At 36.0% G+C, this 21,396-nt stretch overlaps 1 protein-coding gene across 4 annotated transcripts in view; it reads left to right on the forward strand.

Moving 5' to 3' along the window:
• Positions 1-21,396, forward strand: part of LOC307175933 (DNA repair and recombination protein RAD54B) — a 97,946-nt gene that overhangs the window by 66,336 nt on the left and 10,214 nt on the right. For all 4 annotated transcript variants that reach the window (XM_079901657.1, XM_079901658.1, XM_079901659.1 and 1 more), the window contains 5 exons: positions 2,380-2,605; positions 2,873-3,080; positions 8,886-9,025; positions 12,540-12,830; positions 15,825-16,000. In XM_079901657.1, the coding sequence (XP_079757783.1) occupies positions 2,380-2,605; positions 2,873-3,080; positions 8,886-9,025; positions 12,540-12,830; positions 15,825-16,000 (1,041 nt within the window). The remainder of the gene's footprint in view (positions 1-2,379; positions 2,606-2,872; positions 3,081-8,885; positions 9,026-12,539; positions 12,831-15,824; positions 16,001-21,396) is intronic.

Raw genomic sequence — 21,396 nt, forward strand, 5'->3', positions numbered from 1 at the left:
GTTGAAGTATCAATAGAAGACACACACATACATACAAACCAGACAAAGGGAGTAAAAAGAAATCAAAGGTCTCTGCTAACATGTTAGTACATTTCCTTCCAGTCCTTTTTTGTTTTGTTTTTAATGCATAGGACCTTGACTTTTATACTGGTCATTTACTAGGGAGTTGGGAATGTAAATTTCCCCAAACTCTAAGAACCCGTTGAATGATGACAAGTTAAGGGAAAACTATTTCCTAGAAACTTTCTAGATTCATGTTCTTTCTCAAATCTGTTCTTCCTTTTGGAGATCTTATCTCACTTGGCCTGAGAATCATCTTTGATTTCTTCTCTCTCACCTTCTCTATCTAATCAAACCTAAACTTTTGATTATTTTGACCTCCCAAATATCATTTGGGTCCTGATTGTTTCTGGCACCTCACTATAGCAGCTCTAGTAACTGGTGTCATAAAATTATATTTTATCTGGACTATTGCAGTGGTTTCTAACTTGTGTATCTGCTTCTGATACTTGTCAGATTCATTCTCCTTATCACCACCAGCTTGATTTTTCTGAAAACAATTCTGAACATGGCATTTCCTTACTTAAATTTATTACAATTCTCAGAACTTAGAGCAGTGTTTCCTAATCTGTGATATGCACTTTACTGGGTTGTGTATGGGATCATTTTAGGTATACATGGACAAACTTTATTTTTAACTGTTAATAGTAGCATATTGAGTTAATGAATAATTAGAAAGAAATAGCACATTAAACTTTTTGTTTCACAGATAAATTATGCTTAGAAAGAGTTTTCAAATAAATCTAAGTAAAAAAGTGAGTTGGTTTAGAGAAAAATAATAAATAATAACATATAGTATCACATGTATGGCAAAAAATTGTAATGGTAGTCATGAAAGACTGATGTTTGGGAGATGCTGACCTACAGGATACAGTCTGAGCTTTCAAGGATAAGTATCCTCATCTTCTGTCTTCTTCCTATTTTGCCAGCTTCCTAGCTTTTATTTTCTTGCTTGGAATTCAGTTCAAGCTCCAACTGTGCTGATCTACCTGATTAATGTAGTGAATTCCTATTTACCTTTAAAACTCTGCTCAAGTTTCATCTTCTTCAAGAGAAGTCTTCCTGTTCTCTTCCCTATACCATGATGGTGGATGATGGATGGTGGATCACTATTTTCTCTCTGCCACTCACTATGTCTCAGTTAGCTGGCATCTTGCAGTGGCAAATTGTTGATCTAAAATAATAATAGTGGCTATGATGCATGTTTGTAATTTTTTCTCTACACTTTGAAATGGATAACATATGTAAAATTGTGTGGTTTTTTTTTTTTTGGCTGCGTCGGGTCTTAGTTGAGGCCTGCAGGATCTTTCATTGCAGCGTGCGGGCTCTTCGTTGCAGTGCGCAGGCTTCTCTCTAGTTGTGGTGTGCAGGTTCCAGAGCTTGTGGGCTCAGTAGTTACGGCACACAGGCTTAGTTGCCCCGTGGCATGTGGAATCTTACTTCCCCGACCAGGGATCGAACCCGCGTCCCCTGCATTGGAAGGCACATTCTTAACCACAGGACCACCAGGGAAGTCCCCTATAAAATTGTTTTTGGTTATTATTTCTACTAGTAAGAAATACAATAGATTAACAAACTACACTTATATTTTTGGTAATATCCTTAATTCCTTTGGATTTTGTAACTTTAAAAATGTATATCTAATACCTTCAAAGAGCTTTAAAAACTATGAATGTTATAAAATGCCACTTACTTATATTATTATATTCCTTATAATATTTAATTTTAAATTACATTAACCAAGTAGGTTTGTTGGATGAGAGTTTTACTAAATTACATGTATTAGATCAAAAAGTTAGTGTTTATTTTTTCTTACAGCTCAAGGAGCTGTTTTGGTTGAGGACTTCATTTATTGCCAGAGAATCATAAATACAGACCAATAGATCTTTCTGGTTTACATTTCAATGTATTTTAAACTGTTTTGATATCTAATACTGAAACTGATAAAAACTGCTCAACTGTTGGTGATGAGAAGCATGGTTATAGTTAAATTATTCAAAGGTAGATATAAAATTGGGATTCATTTCTAATCTCTAAATATAGATACATGATAGTAACAGATGATTTAGATTCAACTCTAATTTCAAGTTGTTTTAGTAATTTAGTTCACAAATATGTAATGAATATAATTAGCAAAGATGCAAAAGAGAGATATGTCATAAATCAGCTGATTGAAGAGCTAGAAAAAGTGTTTAGTGGGGGCTAGGATCATCCTACGTACAAAATATCAGCTTCTGGTTCTTGACTAATAGGTGATGATATTAGGGACATAAAATATTTTCCTTTTGTAATTGAAGGAAGCATAATTGTTTCTAACAGGGTGAATGGCAGATGTGGAGCTATTCTTGCTGATGAAATGGGTTTAGGGAAAACATTGCAATGTATTTCGCTCATCTGGACTCTACAGTGTCAGGGACCCTACGGTGGCAAGCCAGTAATAAAGAAGACACTTATTGTCTCACCTGGAAGCTTGGTGAATAATTGGAGGAAAGAATTTCAAAAATGGCTAGGAATTGAAAGGATCAAGATATTTACTGTTGATCAGGTAAGAGACTTTTAAAGGTTTAGCCCTGGTCATTTACTAAATCTCTAGATTTTCAAATCAATACTGCAGTTTTCACTGTCTACGTAGCAGTTTTTCAAGTGTAAGTAGCTCTGACCCTTTGCAGATAACTGGAATCTTGCCCTACAATTTGGTCATGAGTTAACATATTCTAATACCTAGTTAATGGTTGTCAGGAATACGCTGCTTAAATTTGATTTCACACAGTTTTTGCCCATGATTTGTTAAATATTATCTTTTTTTTCTTAGGACCACAAGGTAGAAGAATTCACCAAATCTCCATTTTATTCTGTTCTTATCATCAGTTATGAAATGTTACTTCGTTCCCTGGATCAAATTAAGAATATAAAATTTGATCTTCTAATTTGTGATGAAGGGCATCGTTTGAAGAACAGTACCATTAAGACAGCTACAGCCCTCATTAGCCTCGCCTGTGAGAAAAGGATAATTCTAACTGGTCCGTATTTACTTTTGGGGAGATATGATGGTATTTTTGCCTAGTGAATATGCAAAACTTGTAATATGATGTTTGGCATCCAAAGAATTGATGGTATTGAGTGGAATTCATACTAACAAACCTATGTTAGTTGAGTCTTGGTAGGATTCTGAATTATTTAAATCCTATGTAATGTTCTGCAATCCAGATTTTGGATTCTTTGAGGAATAAACACAATGGTATCATGGTAAAGAAGGTAGGAGATGGGACTAGACTGCTTGTACTTGGTTTCCAAGTCTGATATTTACAGCTGTGCAACTTTGGGCAAGTTATACTTCTCTGTACCTCAGTTTCCTTATGTGTGAAATAGGGATAGTAAGACCATCTACTTCATAGAATTGTTGTGAGGGTCAAATGAGTTAATCCGTGTAAAGGTCTTGGAAGACTACCCTATACATGGTAAGTGTTTAATATAAATATCCTCTATTTTTATATATTTGTGCTGTATGCATATGGTTTTTTGCTGGCCAAAGCTTCTGGCCCAGACTGTCTGGAAGGATGAGATAGACTGTGAGTAAATACAAGAATCTGTTTCTGCCGAATCCTTTTTAGCTTAAGGCCTAGACTAGAATTAGGCCTGAATAACTCAGTGTAGCTTTTCTCCCACACCTCACTTTGGTCTTATGTGGTAGCAGAGGAAAGAAGAGAGTTATATTCATTACTAAGGTTTGCGACCCTTCCATATTCTACTTAAGGCTCTATTTCCCTATCATCTTTAATCCTTTTGGAAGGGATGGGCAGGGCATGATTATCCTTATTACATCATATCTCATGGTGTCCTTCATGTGTCCTATATGCATGTCAGAGCTCTCCTCTGAAATTTAAGTGAGGAGGGAGAAAGGGTGTGACCAACAGCTTATTCCTCCATTCCACATCTTTAGGGTAGAAGTATGCCCTGGAGCAACAGAGAAAACTCCCCCTGTTGTGCTCTCATTGAGTTGGGGTGTGGAGGGTACCCATCTTTAAGTAATTTATGATCATTTGACTTCCAGTTTGTGAAGAAGGATTGTATTAACCATTACCAAATGTGATTTTTAAAACTATATGTGCTTTTTAGAAATGATTTTGGGAACTGTTAAATGACCTTTACATTCTTCACATTTAGTCACTTAAAGATAATAAAGATAAAAAGGACAGGGATCAAATCTTACAGTTATATCTGCCCCCCAAATTTAGTAGATGTTCAACAAATGTTTGTCAGTAATACTGGTGATATGGAAACCAGAGAATAGAAAAACGGACTTTGAACATTTAGTAGAGGCTGTTTTTAAAGAAAAAAATGAGTTGGGGAAATGGAAAACTTAATCTAGGTAATTTCTGTATCTTTGGCTATTTGAGAAACTAAGTGGATTCCTTATACTTCTTGACTAGCTTTTGATTTTGAGATCCTTGGGGTCAGAAAAGCAACGGAAAAAAAGATGTAGCTGAATTTAGTTACACTGTGTTGGAAGAAAAAAGCAGAGACTGTTTCTTTTTACTGCTCAATGTGGGGTCAATATTGCTTATGGAGTTAACAGCTATGGAGTTAAAAAGATTGGCATTCGAAGGGCAAAGAAAAATAAAATGGGAGAGTGAGAAACTAAGATTACTTTTAGGTGATAATAATAGATAATAAAAAAATAATAGATTCTCCTCTATTTGAAAAACAGATAATGTCCTTTAGCAAAAACGGACAGTTTTACTAATATTCTCAATTATAAGCAAATACCAGTTCAAATAGCGTTACAAATTAAATTTAATATTTTCAGTAGAAAATGATTCTGGGACTTCATTTAGAAGGACTGTCCTGATGATGACCAGTGAGTTGCTTCCTTTGAGGAATTAGCATTGCCCCCTTTATTCGTACTTTGTCTTCTTTATCTTGTTTCTGTTTTCCAGTCCTTGTCTCTGTTGCTCCTGAGCTGTGAAGGTAGGTGAAAACTAGCACTAACTAACCTCTTACATTTAGAATTACTTACAGTTGGTTTTTATCTCCTTAGAATTGCCTGAATAAATTCTTCTTTTTTATAGTGGCAGCATATCTTACTCCCAATGTGATTTGTGTCTTATTAGGAAGTAACATTTATATATGAGTATGTACAGTGCTCATATATAATAGGTGCTCAGAAGCTATCTAAGAATCAAATGAAAGTAATTTTGATTTTGTTTCCTTCTGCTATCTAGCCTAGTGCTGTGAAGAACATTTAGTTAATATTTACTGGAAATTTTAATATTAAAATTAAATTAAAATTTAATAGAGGTGTATTAGACTTCTAGGGCTGCCATAACAAAATACCACAGACTGGGTGGTAAATTTCTTCAATGACAGAAATGTATTTTCTCACAGTTCTGGAAGCTGGAAGTCCAGTGTCAAGATGTCAGCAGGTTTGGTTTCTCCTGAGGCCTCTCTCCTCGCCTTGCAGATGACCATCTGCTCGCTGGGTCCTCTCATGGCCTGTTCTCTGAGTGTGTGCATCCCTATGTCTTTCTCTCTTCTTGAAAGGATACATATTGGATTAGGACTCCACCCTTATGAGCTTCTTTAACCTTAATTACCTCCTAAAAGGCCCTGTTTCCAAATATATTCACATTGGGAATTAGGGCTTCAACATAAGAATTTTGAGGGGACACAGTTCAATCCACAATATCTTATTATGTTAGCTATCCTTCATTAGATGTTAGATATCCTTTCTTTATATTATAAAAAAGAAAAATCTGAGATTTGAAAAAATTCTCATTAAAAAGTGAGAGTTAAAAATATATATCACACACAGACACAGACACACAGAGATACATACACATATTGCTATATTATAGCATGCTTAGAAACTAGAGAATGGAAATCATCCTTCAATCTCAATTTCTTAATGAGCCATTAACATTTTGTCATGTTTCATTATTCTCTCACACACGCATGCACACATGCACACAGAGAACATACATACATATTTCTTTTTTATATATACATACAAAATCCGTCTTTATTCATAGACACACATGCACAGCAAAATACACTTAATGTAAACATTTTCCTATGATAGTGCATAATTTTGAAATGTGGCGATGGATATCTACAAGCACATACTTTTCTATATAGATTCCTAGAAGTGGAATTATAGGACCTGAAGGAAAGATACATGTATGAATATGTATAAAGAGCTCTTAGAGCTTTTTATGGAGATAATAGATGCGGATATAGCTGTAGGTTATTAGCAATGTTCCAGTACTTTGGTTGGGTGGTAGATTTATGTCTCCTTAAAAAGTAAACAATAAAACAAAGAAAAAGCTTTTATTGCTGGGATAGAGGTAGGGAAAGAGAAAGAGTTCTCTCAGTTTCCCTAGAAGTTTCACTTCCATAGCCCTGAAAATAGTTTTAGTAAACATACAAACTTTACTTGAAAATCTTTAGTGTTTCCTTTTTTCTTGTCACAGGACTTTGCTGCTCGACTTTTATTAATGTTATATTATTTAGCTTCTTCTACAGGTTCTGCATAGTCTAGAATTAGAAAAGAATATTAAAAGCAGCGAACTGGGGACTAAACTACTTCTAGACAACATTTGTGACAACTCAGAATGATACTATACTAGTGTATTGGCTATCTTGTAGGCCCTTCTTTTCTTTTCTTTTCTTTTTCTTCTTTACTCTTTTTCCTTATTATTTTCTGCCCTAAATCCTTTTCCTGATCCCCTTCTTATTGTCTGCCTGTCTTTTTTCCAGTTTTGCTTTTGCCTCTTTCCCTTGTGTATCAGTTGGCGTGATTTCAGGTGTAAGTAACAGATATGTGGATCAAATGTGCTTATTCTCCCACATAACTGCAGGTCTAGAGCTAGGGCATGTTCCAGGGGTGGGGTTACATCAGCTCAACAGTGTTGTTAAGGATTCTGATTCTTTTTGTTCTTTGCTGTGCCATGTTTGGTGTTGACTTCATATTCATGCTTGTAACAAGTGGCCAGAGCAGTTGCAGACATCACATCCAGATGTGGTGATATTTAAAGGAGAACAGGGGCTGGCTCTGCCTTTATCTCCATCTTTAAGAGTGAGGAGACTATCCCAGGCTCCTCCCTGACTTCCTTTTATATCTCATTGGGCAGGATGGGTCACATGCTGTTGGTGGAAACTGTCGGTGCCCCATGAGCTCCCCTTTTCTGGGCTGTTGGACCCACCCCATAGCTGCTGGAACTGTTGATTAAACAACCCATGTCTCCTGCCTTTTCTGGAGAATTATCATTGGTTGAGTGAGAGGTCCTTCTCTCCCCTGCAGCTTGGTCAGTGATTGACTCGTATAGAGGAGCAAGTAAAATGCCAGCTCCTTTGCCTCAGGATAATTTCAGGAGGACCTTTATAATGTAGTTTATGCTCTAAGGCTCCCTGTAATTTTGCTCAAGCTAAATTGTTAGTTTCTTCCCCTGCATTTTCTGATTCCATTATTCCCTTTCTCTTGAGAATAATTTCTCCATTAATCATGTGTAGCCTAATCCTTATCTCAGGCTCTGCTTCTGAGAACCCAGTCTAAGACAAACCCTTTCTTACATAAGTCATTGGCGAAGGGGTAGAACTACCATGATTAGCTTGGATTCATCATTTGGCTGGCTGGCTGGAAGCCAACCGCAATGATCCTTGTACCTTTTGTTCCCTTCTTTCCTTCTTGTTTTTCCCATTCCCCCTATTTTTATTAATCATTGTCATGGATATTCTTTTAAAGGTTTAACAAAATGCATACCAACATAAATATATTTTCTTTAATTCTGTGATGTGTCTAAAAAAATTTAGAACTAACTAGGTGTATTAAAAAAAATTAGTAAGCATTGGTCCCACCTCGAGTCTATGCATTGACTTTCAAAGGAAGTGATCATGAAACTCCTTAACATTGTAAAAATTTGTGTTGTCTGTTATTGAAATAAGTGCATTTTTATTTACTTCTATTATTTATATCTTTGGACAACTTTTTGTAGTCTGTTATTTGAAACTCATCTGGAATTATGCTGTTTTACTATGCTGATATATATGTTCACTTGATATTATTATAATTATTGAAACATGCTAGTGTCTCTTTGAAAATTAGTTAGCCAAATATTATTGAGTATGTAGTATGTGCAGGGTATATCAATCTATTACAGTCTGTGTCAGTCTTTAGGATCAATGAAGATCCCAATTTTATCTGATAACTTTGTAAGGTATTAATAATAGGTACCGTTCACTGTGTCTACTAAATGTCAGGCACTTCACATCCATTGTCTTTACTTTTCATTGTAATACCACTGGGAAATTATTATCTTCCCACTTTTATAAGTGAAAAAAATCCCGAGTTTAACTTAAAAGAGCTTAAGTAACTTTGTCCAGAGTCACACAATTATAATAATAACAATTAACAGTTATGGAATGTTTATTGTGCTGCAGGCACAATAGTATATAAATTAACTCATTTGATCCTTACAACCCTAGGAACTGCTATTATTTTCCTAATTTTACAGCAAATAAAATTGGGGTAAGTAACTTTTCAGGGTAACTCAGAGAATAAGTGATGCAGGTAGGATTTGAACCCAAGCAGTCAGACTCTAGAGCCTATTCTCAGCCAAAATGCTGTACTAAATAGACTTCAGTTCACAGTTAAAACCAGAGTTAAAATTTTGTACGATTATTAATTTTTTAAAACTTGATTTAGCTGGTCTTTCTTAGTTTGAGACTTTGCTTGTATTTAGTGATCTTAGGGAAGAGAGTACAAATTTCTATAAAGACCTGATACTGTAAAACACAAACTTGACCTCTCATCACTTTTCTCTCTTTAGGTACTCCAGTTCAGAATGATCTCCAAGAATTTTTTGCATTAATTGATTTTGTAAATCCAGGAATATTAGGCTCTTTGCCGTCTTATAGAAAAATATATGAAGAACCCATTATTAAATCGAGACAACCTTCTGCTTCTGAGGTATAATTTACTTCAATAAGTAGGATAAAAATGAGCAGTTTGGGAAAATCATTCATAACTTGGGTATTATTTTAATTTAGGAAAAAGTAAATTAGTAGAGTGATTTTTAAAATTTTACCCACAATCGTTCAACTCCTTTTGCATATCTTACTTAAGAAAATGACCCTATCACTTGAAAAAGATTCATAAATAGGCACTTCACAGAGAATTATAAATGACAGTAAAACACATAAAAACGTTCATCTTTACTGGTATTGAAAAAGGTAAACCAAATAACCATGAAGTAACTTTCGTACTTTTCTACTGATGTTTTAGTTGGTTAGATTTACATTGTAATAGCAAGTTTACATAGGGGTACTATTCTCTACTGATTGGACTATAAATTGGTACGACTGGAGGATAGTTTGGCAATATGTATCAAAAGCCTTAAAATTGGGTATAAATATTTACTGAGCATTTTCCATGAACTAGGAACTATATAAAAAATAATGATTGGGCTTCCCTGGTGGCACAGTGGTTAAGAATCCACCTGCCAATGCAGGGGACATGGGTTCGAGTCCTGGTCCAGGAAGATCCCACATGCCGCAGAGCAACTAAGCCCGTGCACCACAACTACTGAGCCTGCGCTCTAGAGCCTGCGAGCCACAACTACTGAAGCCCACGCGCTTAGAGCCCGTGCTCTGCAACAAGAGAAGCCACTGCAGTGAGAAACCTGCGCACCTTGCACACCACAATGAAGAGTAGCCCGCGCTCGCCGCAACTAGAAGAAGCCCGCGTGCAGCAATGAAAACCCAATGCAGCCAAAAATAAATAAAATTAAATTAAAGGAAAAATAATGATTTAAGCATATATTTAATAGAATGGGAAATGTTTATGATACATTATTTAAAAATAAAATCACATTCATTTATTTACCCAACACTTACATATTAAATACCTAAAGTGGGCCAAATGCTAAGTGCCAGACACCGGGGAATATGGTGATAAGCCAAACTGGTTGGTTGTTCCCATGAAGCTTTGTGGTTTGAGATACTGTTTTTGTTACAAATAAAAATAAAACATCTAATATATTTACATATTTATGCAAACAAAATGGTTTTGAAGATATACATAGAAAGTCTTGGCAGCATTGGCTGTTTCTGGTTGATGAAAGTTAGCTTTAATTTTCTTATTTTTGCATAACTATATTTTCTGACCTTTCTCCAGTGAACCAATTATTTTGTAATAAAAATTGAGAATAGTTTTAAAATATAAGGGAAATTTTCTGTGATTTATATAGAAACAAATATGTACATATGGGATTTATTTTAAGCTTCCCTGTGAAGTTCTATACACTTTAAAGAGTCTATGTAGAGAATTTATTTTTTTATTTATTTATATTTTTTGGCTGCGTTGGGTCTTCACTGCTGCGCCGGGCTTTCTCTAGTTGCGAGTGGGGGGCTACTCTTCGTTGTGGTGTGCGGGCTTTTCATTGCGGTGGCTTCTCTTGTTGCAGAGCATGGGCTCTAGGTGCGCAGTCTCAGTAGTTGTGGCGCACAGGCTTAGTTGCTCCGTGGCATGTGGGATCTTACTGGACCAGGGATCGAACCCATGTCCCCTGCATTGAAAGGCAGATTCTTAACCACTGCACTACCAGGGAAGTCCCCTATGTAGAGAATGTAAACATAAATTTCATTCATACTGTATTTTGACTTTAAAAATGTACTATTATTTTACGAACAATGTGTAATGATTTTGAAAGAGTCAGCAGTACCTTGTGCCAATAATTTCTTGTAAGCTTAGTTTTAGGATCAATTACTTGTCAAAATATTTTCTTCCAAGAATTTGCTCTATTAGTGCTTTGATAATGATTTTAAGACCATGTACTGTTACAGTCTTCTCATAAAAGCTTACTTTCAGACAATTCAGTTTGTGGATTATTGATTTCCAGTGGTTCTCAATGGTGGCAATAGCCAAACAAACAAGGATTCGGAGACTGTGGCTTCACTTAATTAAATGATTATGCTAAACATTTAAAGAGATGATTGATGATTTTTCTATTCTAAACTGTATTTCATTTCTTTTATTTAAAAAAAATCTGAAGGGAAGCAATTAGTAAATGGTTGATCATTATAAAATGTTTAATGTTCATTTAACTGCATGTTCTGGGTTGGCCAAAAGGTTCGTTTGATTTTTTTCTGTAAGATTTGGCTCTAGTAGCGCTTAGTTGTCTTTAACTTCATTCGAAACAATTTTGTTAGATCGTATTGTGACAGCTGTCATATCAGCATGCATTTAAAAAAAAACTTATCAGAATTGGTGATTTTTTGTGTAGGCATTTTAATATTGAAGATGAAAGAAACAAAGCAACATTTTTGGCATATTATGCTTTCTTATTTCAAGAAAGGTAAAAACACAACTGAAATGCAAAAAAAGATTTGTGCAGTATATGGAGAAGGTGCTGTGACTGACTGAATGTGTCAAAAGTGGTTTGCGAAGTTTCGTGCTGGAGATTTCTTGCTGGATGATGCTCCATGGTCGGGTAGACCAGTTGAAGTTGATAGCGATCAAATCAAGACATTAATTGAGAACAATTAATCAACATTAAACCACATGGGAGATAGCCAACATACTCAAAATATCCATATTAAGCATTGAAAATCATTTGCACCAGCTTGGTTTTGTTAATCACTTTGATGTTTGGGTTCCACATAAGTTAAGCAAAACAAACAAACTAACAAACAAAAACCTTCTTGACTGTATTTTCACATGCAATTATCTACTTAAATGTAATGAAAACGTTCCAGTTTTAAAACAAATCGTCTCGGGCGATGAAAAGTGGATACTGTACAATAATGTGGAATGGCAGAGATCGTGGGGCAAGTGAAATGAACCACCACCAACCACACCAAAGGCCGGTCTTCATCCAAAGAAGGTGATGTGTGTATACGGTGGGATTGGGAGTCCTCTATTATGAGCTCCTTCCAGAAAACCAAACGATTAATTCCAACAGTACTGCTACCAATTAGACCAATCGAAAGCAGCACTTGACGAAAAGCATATGGAATTAGTCAACAGAAAACGCATAATCTTCCATCAGGATAATGCAAGAACATATGTTTTTTGATAACCAGGCAAAAACTGTTACAGCTTGGCTGGGAAGTTCTGATTCATCTGCTGTATTCACCAGACATTGCACCTTAGTATTTCCATTTATTTCAGTCTTTACAAAATTCTCTTAGTGGGAAAAAATTTCACTTCCCTAGAAGACTATAAAAGGCACCTGGAACAGTTCTTTGCTCAAAAAGACAGAAAGTTTTGGGAAGATGGAATTATGAAGTTGCCTGAAAAATGACAGAAGGTAGTGGAACAAAACAGTGAATATGTTGTTCAATAAGGATCTTGGTGAGAATGAAAAATGTGTCTTTTATTTTTACTTTAAAACCGAAGGAACTTTTTGGCCAGCCCAGTGGTTTCTTTTTTTTTTTTTTTTTTTTTGGTCTAAAACACTTTAAAGTCTGCTGTTTTTCCATAGGAAGAAAAGGAGTTAGGAGAGAGAAGAGCAGCTGAACTTACTTGCCTCACTGGGCTCTTTGTCCTTAGAAGAACCCAAGAAGTCATAAATAAATATCTCCCACCTAAGATAGAGAATGTAGTCTTTTGCCGACCAGGAGCCCTACAGATTGAACTTTATCGAAAACTGTTGAATTCTCAGGCTGTCAGATTCTGTCTTCAAGGATTGTTGGAAAATAGTTCTCATCTAATATGTATTGGAGCTCTTAAAAAACTGTGCAATCACCCCTGCCTTTTGTTCAGCTCAGTAAAGGTAAGTAGTGTATGAGCCTACGTCAGGAATATGAGCTGAAGGTTCTATGTCATGTGAACCTAAGAGGGCAGATTGGACTAATCCCTGGGGTTGCATTTGTGGGTTTTCCAAAAGCTGTGCAGCCTCTCCAGTGTGATTCTTCTTTAGAGTTTATCCAGCCTTCTACTTGTTCTTCAGAGCATGACCATATTCATAGAGCTGAATGAGGGATGAAATGGGCTTGAGGCTCTGCCTTCTAGAGTTTGTGCCCCCTGCCCTTTGGCGCCTCATCTAATGCTCGGTCCTGGTTTCCCTTCCTATTTTATATTAATACAGCCAGTCAGTTTGTTTGGAGCTAACAAATACAAAATTTACCATTAAGAAATAATTTATTTTTTCCTCATAAAAGTAATACATGATTGTTATATGAAATCTATAAAATTCAAAAAATCACAAAGAAGAAAATAAAGATCATCTACTGGTTACAATGTAAATTGGTACAACTGGGAGACAGTTTGGCAATATGTATCAAAAACCTTAAAATTTAATGTATCTTGTGACCTGGTAATACCACTTTGAATAATTTGTCATAAAGAGATAAAGCTCTCCAGCCACAGAAAACCACATTTGGTATTAATCATCTTAGTTAATACTTATTAAACACCATGTACCAAACACTAAGTACTTTTCTAGTATTTTTTTTTTATTCTTCACAAAATTCTATGGAGTAAGTACTATTGTTACCATCCCCATTTTTGGGTGAGGAAACGGACTCAAAGATACCCATAAGTAGTCTTTTCTAGAGGAACTTAATTCTAATGATGCTATGCTTATTATTTAAAAATCTATTATTATTATTATTACTAAATAAATTGTGGACATTTCCCCAAATTAGATGCCTTCTACAAGTATGATTTTTAATGGCTACATAGTTGACCTGACCATTTGGATATTAATGAACATAAGGCAGTTTGGGGTATAGTGAGAGTTTTCTGTTTTGGTGTTGGAACTAGGTATCAGTCCCTACTCTACTACTTGTTTAATTACAGACAAGTTTAACCATGGCCAGGTTGTGTCTGTGAGCCTTAGTTTGTCTTAACTGAAACACAGAGACAATAATAACTTCCTGATAATGTTATTGTGGCTATCTGATGAATTTTTATTACAACTATACCTGAATATTACAACTCATAACTGAAGAGTATTGGGTTGCAGAGAGTCAGAGAAGAGATTGCCCTGTCTAGTTGATGTGAGGAATCTAACTGGTAAATCTCTGTAATGCACCTCCACGCATCAGGCTGTCTCAGCATAAAGATATTGTCTGTTAGTTGATTCTTAATTAGGATTATACATTACAGTCTTCAGGGAAGCTTTTAAGACTACATTTGTCCAGCCTAGACACATATGAGCCGATTCAGATTCTCTGAGAGTAGGACCCAGTCATGAAGATTTTAAAAAAGCTCTCCCAAGTGATTCTGATTATGTGTTCCTGGCTAAGAACTTGTGCATTAAGATCATTCATCTCCCTTGTATTTTGATTTAATATTCACCAGACAACTTTCTGCTAATGATTTGCTTCCCCATGCACCTTTCATAGGACAGAATGCATAGACCAGTTGGTTTAAACAGGCAGGTCTCATTTATAGGTCAATAAATATATATTCTGATTTATTCAGTCTCTTAATTTGGTTAGTACGGCTCATTTCCCTAGAGCTTAAGCTTATGTAAGTTTCTGAACATGAAAAGCTGTAGATTAGACCCTGGGTCTGTGGTCCTTTGATAACCTCGCCAAGGTGTAGGCATTTTAGGAAACCTAACCCAAAGCAGCCAGCAACCATCTCTCCTCTCATGTGTATCCCAGTTATGTAAATATCTTAGGGTTCCCAGTATTTTTAATCAAGTGACTTTACCCAAATATTGCTATGTTTTGGGAATAAGCCAGATTAAAATTAGTACTTTGTGCCTAGCATTTTATACTACTTGATTCACTGCCCTTAAGATGTTTCTAGTATTATTAAAGGATTACAACACACATTAAAACATTAGGGAATTATTTTAAAAAAGTATATAGTTAATTGAATAATTAAATAAATTCGAAGTTGAAATGTACTGTGTAACCATAAAGGTTAAAAGTCAATGCCCCCCAAAAGGGGGCATGTGAGTAATCAGGTGGAATTTGCATTGGGCCCTCAAGTATTTATAGGATTGGGATAATTGGGCAAAAAAAAGATGGCGTATTCTAGGCAGGGGTAGTAGGTTGAACAAAGTTTCAAGAACAATGATAAATCTGGTAAATGTGGGAGAGAGTGAGGAGAACTGCCAATCCCAGAAATTTTATCTGAAAAAGTGATGCAGTCATTAACAAATGTAATCTCCAGTGTGTGTTCACATGTCAGCTAGGCAGTTTGAGGGGGAATTTCAGAGGTGGTGATAATCTCTTTGGAATAAAATTATATAAAAACTATTGGTAAAATAAACAAAATATTATAAATAACAATAGATTTCTCTGTTAACTTCTTGGCAGAATTGTTCCTTCTTGTAGAAGAAATTGATAAGATCGAGTGGACTGTTGTGCTTGATTTTGAGTATCACCTGGGAGGTGCTGTGTGAGCCTGCAAACTGGGAGAGAAAAGTAATAGCAGGGAGGGAAGGGGGGAAGAAGAGAGAAAAAGGTAGCAATGATGAGGTCTCAGGGTTTTGGAGAGGATAGATTTCCTAGAACTGTTTGCCCTCTATTTTCCTCCTGTTTATTTCTCTGCTACCCACCTCCCCATCAATCACACATCGGCAATGATACTGCGCTTGTGGGGTTCAGGGAACAGGCATTTGGAGACAGCATTAGAACTGCTCTGTAATCAAAAATGACCAAATTGTGACCTATGAAGATTAACATAGCAATTAGATTGGGCTTTTCAGGTAGCTATTAATCTTCAGTTTTTTCCCCATAATTTTAGCATTTTTTCCCTTCCGATTAAAAAAACATGAACCAGTGTTGACAGTCATCCTTTTGAACAGGAAAAAGAATGCAGCTCAACTTGGGATGAGAATGAAGAAAGGAATCTATATGAAGGCTTGATAAATGTGTTTCCCGCTGATTACAACCCACTCATGTTTGCTGAGGAAGAGTCAGGAAAACTACAGGTGCTGTCAAAGCTCTTAGCTGTTATCCACGAACTTTGTCCTGATGAAAAGTAAGAAGTCAATTTAATAAACCACTTGTAAGTGCTTATGGAATTTCAGCTTAGACTCTGTCCTTATTCCCTCCCCTCACTGCCTCTTTTTGAAAAGAAGAAAACATTAAAAATAAGTTGTTTTCTTCTTTGGGGGCATGGTTAGCTCCCAGTCTTTTGTAAACTTATCATTAACAATGTGTCTGTAAGCTTTTATTTAAGAAAAACTAAATGTAAATACATATATTTTAAAAACCCTAGAGATGTCTTTTGATATTATAACACCTAACTCGTTTCTTTATCACTTTCAGAATCCTTTGTTCTTTTTCTGTCCTGAAACGTTGATACTCCTGAGGGCTTTGTCTTCAGCCTCCTTCTCACTCTAAACACCCTTCCTGGTTTAGCTCTACTCGTAGTTTCAGCTATCATCCACATGGTGTTGATTCAAAATCTGTATCTCTAGTCCAAGCCTCTCTTCTAGTTTCCACATCCTTCTTTCTATTTAATGGACATCTAAATCTGTCTGGACCTCAACTTCTCGTGTACTAAACCAGCTTTATCATTTTGCCATTGCAAGACTGATCCTTTTTCATTATTCCTTGGCTTGATGAATGGTACCATAATGCAAGCAAAAAACACTCGTCATTCTAGACTTACTTTTCTCCTTCACTTTCCCAGTGTCATCAGTCACTACATTCTATTCTATTGATTTTATTTCTTAATTTCAGGAATCCATTTCCTTTCAGGTACCAAGATTTTTTTTTTAGTAACTATTTTAAATTTTATTTAAAAAATTTAATTTTTAAATTTTTTAAAATTTATCTTTTATTGACGTAGAGTTGAATTATAATGTTATGTTAATTACTGCTGTACAGCACCAAGATACTTGTTTTGATTCTTGTAATTACTGATTGACTTGTGGTGGTCTCTTATAAATTATGTCCCTCTTTCAATCCCATTGCATATCAATATTGCCCTAAATTATATTAAATACAAATGTGAACATGTTACTCCTTTTCCTAAAAATCATTCAAAGATTCCTAGTTGCCTTCCAGAAATTTCTAAACTATAGCACATTGAGCAAGACTCTTCATGACCTGGGTGGTGCCTCCTTTTCCAGCCTCATACCTCTTGACTCCTTCACACTTATCATGTGGTCCAATCATACCAGACTATTTGCAAAACCGGCAATTTGCTCTACTTCTCTCCTCTGTTCTTACCTGTTTCAGGTTCCTATGCCTGGTGTACCTCCACTTCTCATTCTTCTGACCAACTTTCTCTTCTTTAAGACTCAGCTCGGATGCTTTCTCCTCTTAGAAGCCACTGGCCTCATAGTGAGTTAGATGCCCCTCTTCTGTACTCCCTTAGCATCCTGTACCTCCCTCTAATGGAGCTCTTCTCACGTTATATTGTAATCATTAGTTCTCTTCTGTGTCAGCACCTATAGTGCAGGGACTATGTCTTAATTATTCTTGTAGGAGGTATTCAAACTGTTTTTGAATTAAGGCAAAAATACAGAGAAAAGATTGCAAAATAATAATTATATTTAATTGTCAAGGAATCTACTTAACCTCTTTGGAGCATTAATAGTATCATTTGACTTGTGAAAATTTTTAGATTTATTTTTCATAATAATGAAGTGACTAAAATAAGGAAACTTTCTATGAACTCTTTAATACAGTTTGATTAAAATGTTTTATTAGATAATATTTTATATATACAAGAGTGTGTAATGTATGTGTGTATATATATATATATATATATATATATATATGCAGATTGTGACCCAGTTTGAACTTAGAGTGTAAACTTTTAGTTAGACTTTTATTTGCATCTTGTCTTCACTGGATTCTGTTTTTCCTTTTTTTCTGAACATGGGATAGGTGGTTATTGTTGGACAAGGAATATGAGTGAACAGAATTTTAGAGGAAATGGGAAGAGATCAAGTGTGACTGTAGGTGTGAGAATTTATCCTTGAAGATGTTCTAGAGGAAAGTTCCCCTCTTGTGGTGGGAAGGAAGGAACGAGGAAGAAAAATATAATTTGGGGGTAGGGGTTGGGTTGGAGTCATTTTGACTGCTTGTGTATCCTAAGAAAACTGAATCCTGCCTTGTCTGATGAAAGAAGAAATAGCACTTCCATCAGTGGCACAGACTGGTCTGGTGCTTCACATTATCTGAAGAGATGGACCTTTCTTTTTAAATTGTGGTAAAATACACATAACATGAATTTACTATCTTAATTATTTCTAAGTGTATTGTTCATTAGTGTTAGGTATACTCACACTGTTGTGCAACCAATCTCCAGTACTCTTTTCATCTTGCAAAACTGAGCTATACCCATTAAACAACAACTCCCCATTCCTGCTTTTTCCCAGCCCCTGGCAACCACCCGTCTACTTTCTGTCTCCACGAATCTGACTACTGTAGGCACCTTATATAAGTGAAATCATACGATGTTTTGTCTTTTTATGACCAGCTTATTCTACTTAGCATAGTGTCCTCAAAGTTCATCGATGTTGTAGCATGTCAGAATTTCTTTCCTTTTTAAGACTGAGTAGTGTTCCACTGCATATATATAACATTTTGTTTACCCATTCGTCTGTCGATGGATAGTTGGGTTGCTTCTGCCTTTTGACTATTATGAATAATGTTGCTGTGAACATGGGTGTACCAACACCTTTTTGAGACCCTGTTTTCAGTTCCTTTGAAAATATGTCCAGAAGTAGGATTGTTGGATCATATGATAATTCTCTCTTTAATTTTTTGTGGAACCTCCATAATCTTTTTCGTAGCGGCCGCACCATTTTACATTCTCACTAACAGTGGACAAAGGTTCCAACTTCTCAACAACCTCTCCAGCTTTGCTATTTTCTGGTCTGTTTTGTTTTGTTTTTGACAGTAGCCATTCTAACGGGTGTGAGATGATATCTCATTGTGGTTTTGATTTGCATTTCCCTAGTAATTAGTAATGTTGGGCATCTTTTGATGTACTTGTTGACTATTTGTATATTTTCTTGCAAAGACGTCTGTTCAAGTCCTTTGCCCATTTTTTTAAATTGGGTTGTTTTTTTTGTTGTTGTTGTTATTGAATTGTAGCCCCCTCCCCCTTTTTTTTTAATGGCCAGTTGGTATAGAGGCCAGGTTTTCCACATCTGAGCTGCCTATGCACAAACATCTCCTAAACCTTTAAAATACGTAGCTAGAAGTTGCTCACAGTGTTTGACTTCAGGGATAGTATTACTGTCTACACCTGATCTACTGTGTTATTGTTAACTAGAACTGGATAGTTCTATTTTCGGTCTACAGGCAGAACTCTTCTACAGTGCTTTTGTGCATATTGAGATGAATTAGAATTGGGTGGAGGCATATCTGAGAACTCCTGGCTTGTCTGGCTGGTGGCCCTTTTATGGAATTTTTTAAAAGAATACTTCAAAATTTAAAAAGTTCCTCTTCCCTCCTGGTTGTTGCATTCACGCACTAGGCTTCATGGCTTGGAGAGTAGAGTTCATGCCGAATTCCACACCCCGTGCATCTCTTGGTTGGACACTCTTGTGCTGGGTGCAGCTTGCACTGTACCTGACATGGCAGCCTTGCCTACAGATTTCAACTGCTTTCAGGGACAGTATAGTGACCATAAAAATAATAGCCTTGTTTGAAAGTGGTATGTATGTGTGGCGGGGCTTTAGACCTCTGGAAGGGGATTGTCCAAGGCTCTTTACCAAGATAGTCACCTATCCCATCAATCTACATCTAGCCTTATAAGAACTTGGGGGAAAATATTCTGAAGCCAGATTTCCTCCAGTCCAGTAAAGTTGTATCAGCAAAACTATGTTTAGATAATGTTATTCATCCCCGTAATAGTATAGAAAAGGAAGGGAAAAATGACTGAATTATTAGTATAGGAATTTTGGCAGATTGCGTAAATGGTCTTAAGTTCTCCCTCCCTATATCCATGTTCCTTTGCTGGGTAACTTTGGGTGATCTACCATTCTGACTCTGAGCTCAGCCACGTGATCTGAATTGGTCCATGAGGTGCTGGCACACATGGCACAAGAAGAGGCTTGAGAAGATCTTGTGCACTGGGGCTTGTCCTCCTTTGTGCTTCCTGGAAACTTTTTGTCACCATGTGAATAAGCCTGGGCTAGCCTGCTAGAGGGTAAGAGACCTGAGAAACTCAGATGAGGCTTCCCAGCCGAGGCCCCTCACCAGTCAGCCAGTTCCCAGTCTACTTGGCAGCTGACTGCAGATGCTTGAGTCAGCACAGCCACGACCAGCAGAGGAACCTCTTAGCTGAGCCCAGCCCAAATTGCCAACCTACGGAATTGTGAGCTAAATATAAAATACATGGTTGTTGTTTTAAGCCACTGAGTTTTGGTTTGGTTTGTTATGTAGCCAAAGGTAACTGATACAGGAATACAAATATACATGATCTTTACCTTGTTAGCATAGATAATTAAGATAATTCTAACTGTTAAACATTTGCTTTATTTTAAAAATTTCTAGTGCTAATAATTATCTCACTAGTTATAAAACTTGTAGGAAATATTCTTGATCTGTTTTTTATTTTTTGCTTAATTCATCAAACTTTAGCTATTAGATAAATTCTGGTTTTACTTTTTACCATATTTTATTGTTTAAAATTTTTATTTTATCAAAATGTTAAAAGGGCTTATCATTAAAAAAGACAGGAGTTCATAGTTCCATCTCTCCCCCTTTGCATCCTGTTTCTCAGAGTCAATCACCAGCTCCCATAGTATGTTGCCAGACCGTGTACTTATACGGCTATCTCTTGTCTTTTCCATATTTTCTTCATGAAAAACTCTAGCAATTTTTCTTCATTCTTTATACATTGAGTTATAATCTTTTTTTTAATATGACAATGCTTTTTGATAGTTTCCCATGGCTTTTATTTTATTTATTTAGTTTTTGGTGGCACGCAGAACTTCCCTGACCAGGGATTGAACCCTTGCCCCCTGCAGGGGAAGCACAGAGTCTTAAACACTGGACTACTAGGGAAGTCCTGAGTTATAATCTTGATGTGCCTTAATATGGATCATGTTTTCATTTATTGAACTGAAAACTCTATAGTAAGTCGTTTTAATCTGAAGATCCCATGTCTGGGAAGCAGCCTCTTTCAGAAAACAATTTTCTTTTGTTTTATTTGGAATTTCTGTCAGTCATATATTGAACCTCATGGATTGATTCTATAATTCTTTTTTCTTTCCTCTCCTATTGGTCATCACTTTTCCTTTTTAATCTATTTCCGGGAAGATTCTCTTTCTTTCTTCTAAATCTCCTATTAAATTTTTATTTGGGCTGTCATTTTAAATTTCCAAGATAATTTTCTTATTCTTGATTGTTCTTTTTTATTGCCACCTCTTCTTGTGAATGCTATCTCTTATATGAGGGTATTAA

This window comes from Stenella coeruleoalba, assembly GCF_951394435.1.
Source record: "Stenella coeruleoalba genome assembly, chromosome: 17".
In the NCBI taxonomy this organism is placed as follows: domain Eukaryota; kingdom Metazoa; phylum Chordata; class Mammalia; order Artiodactyla; family Delphinidae; genus Stenella; species Stenella coeruleoalba.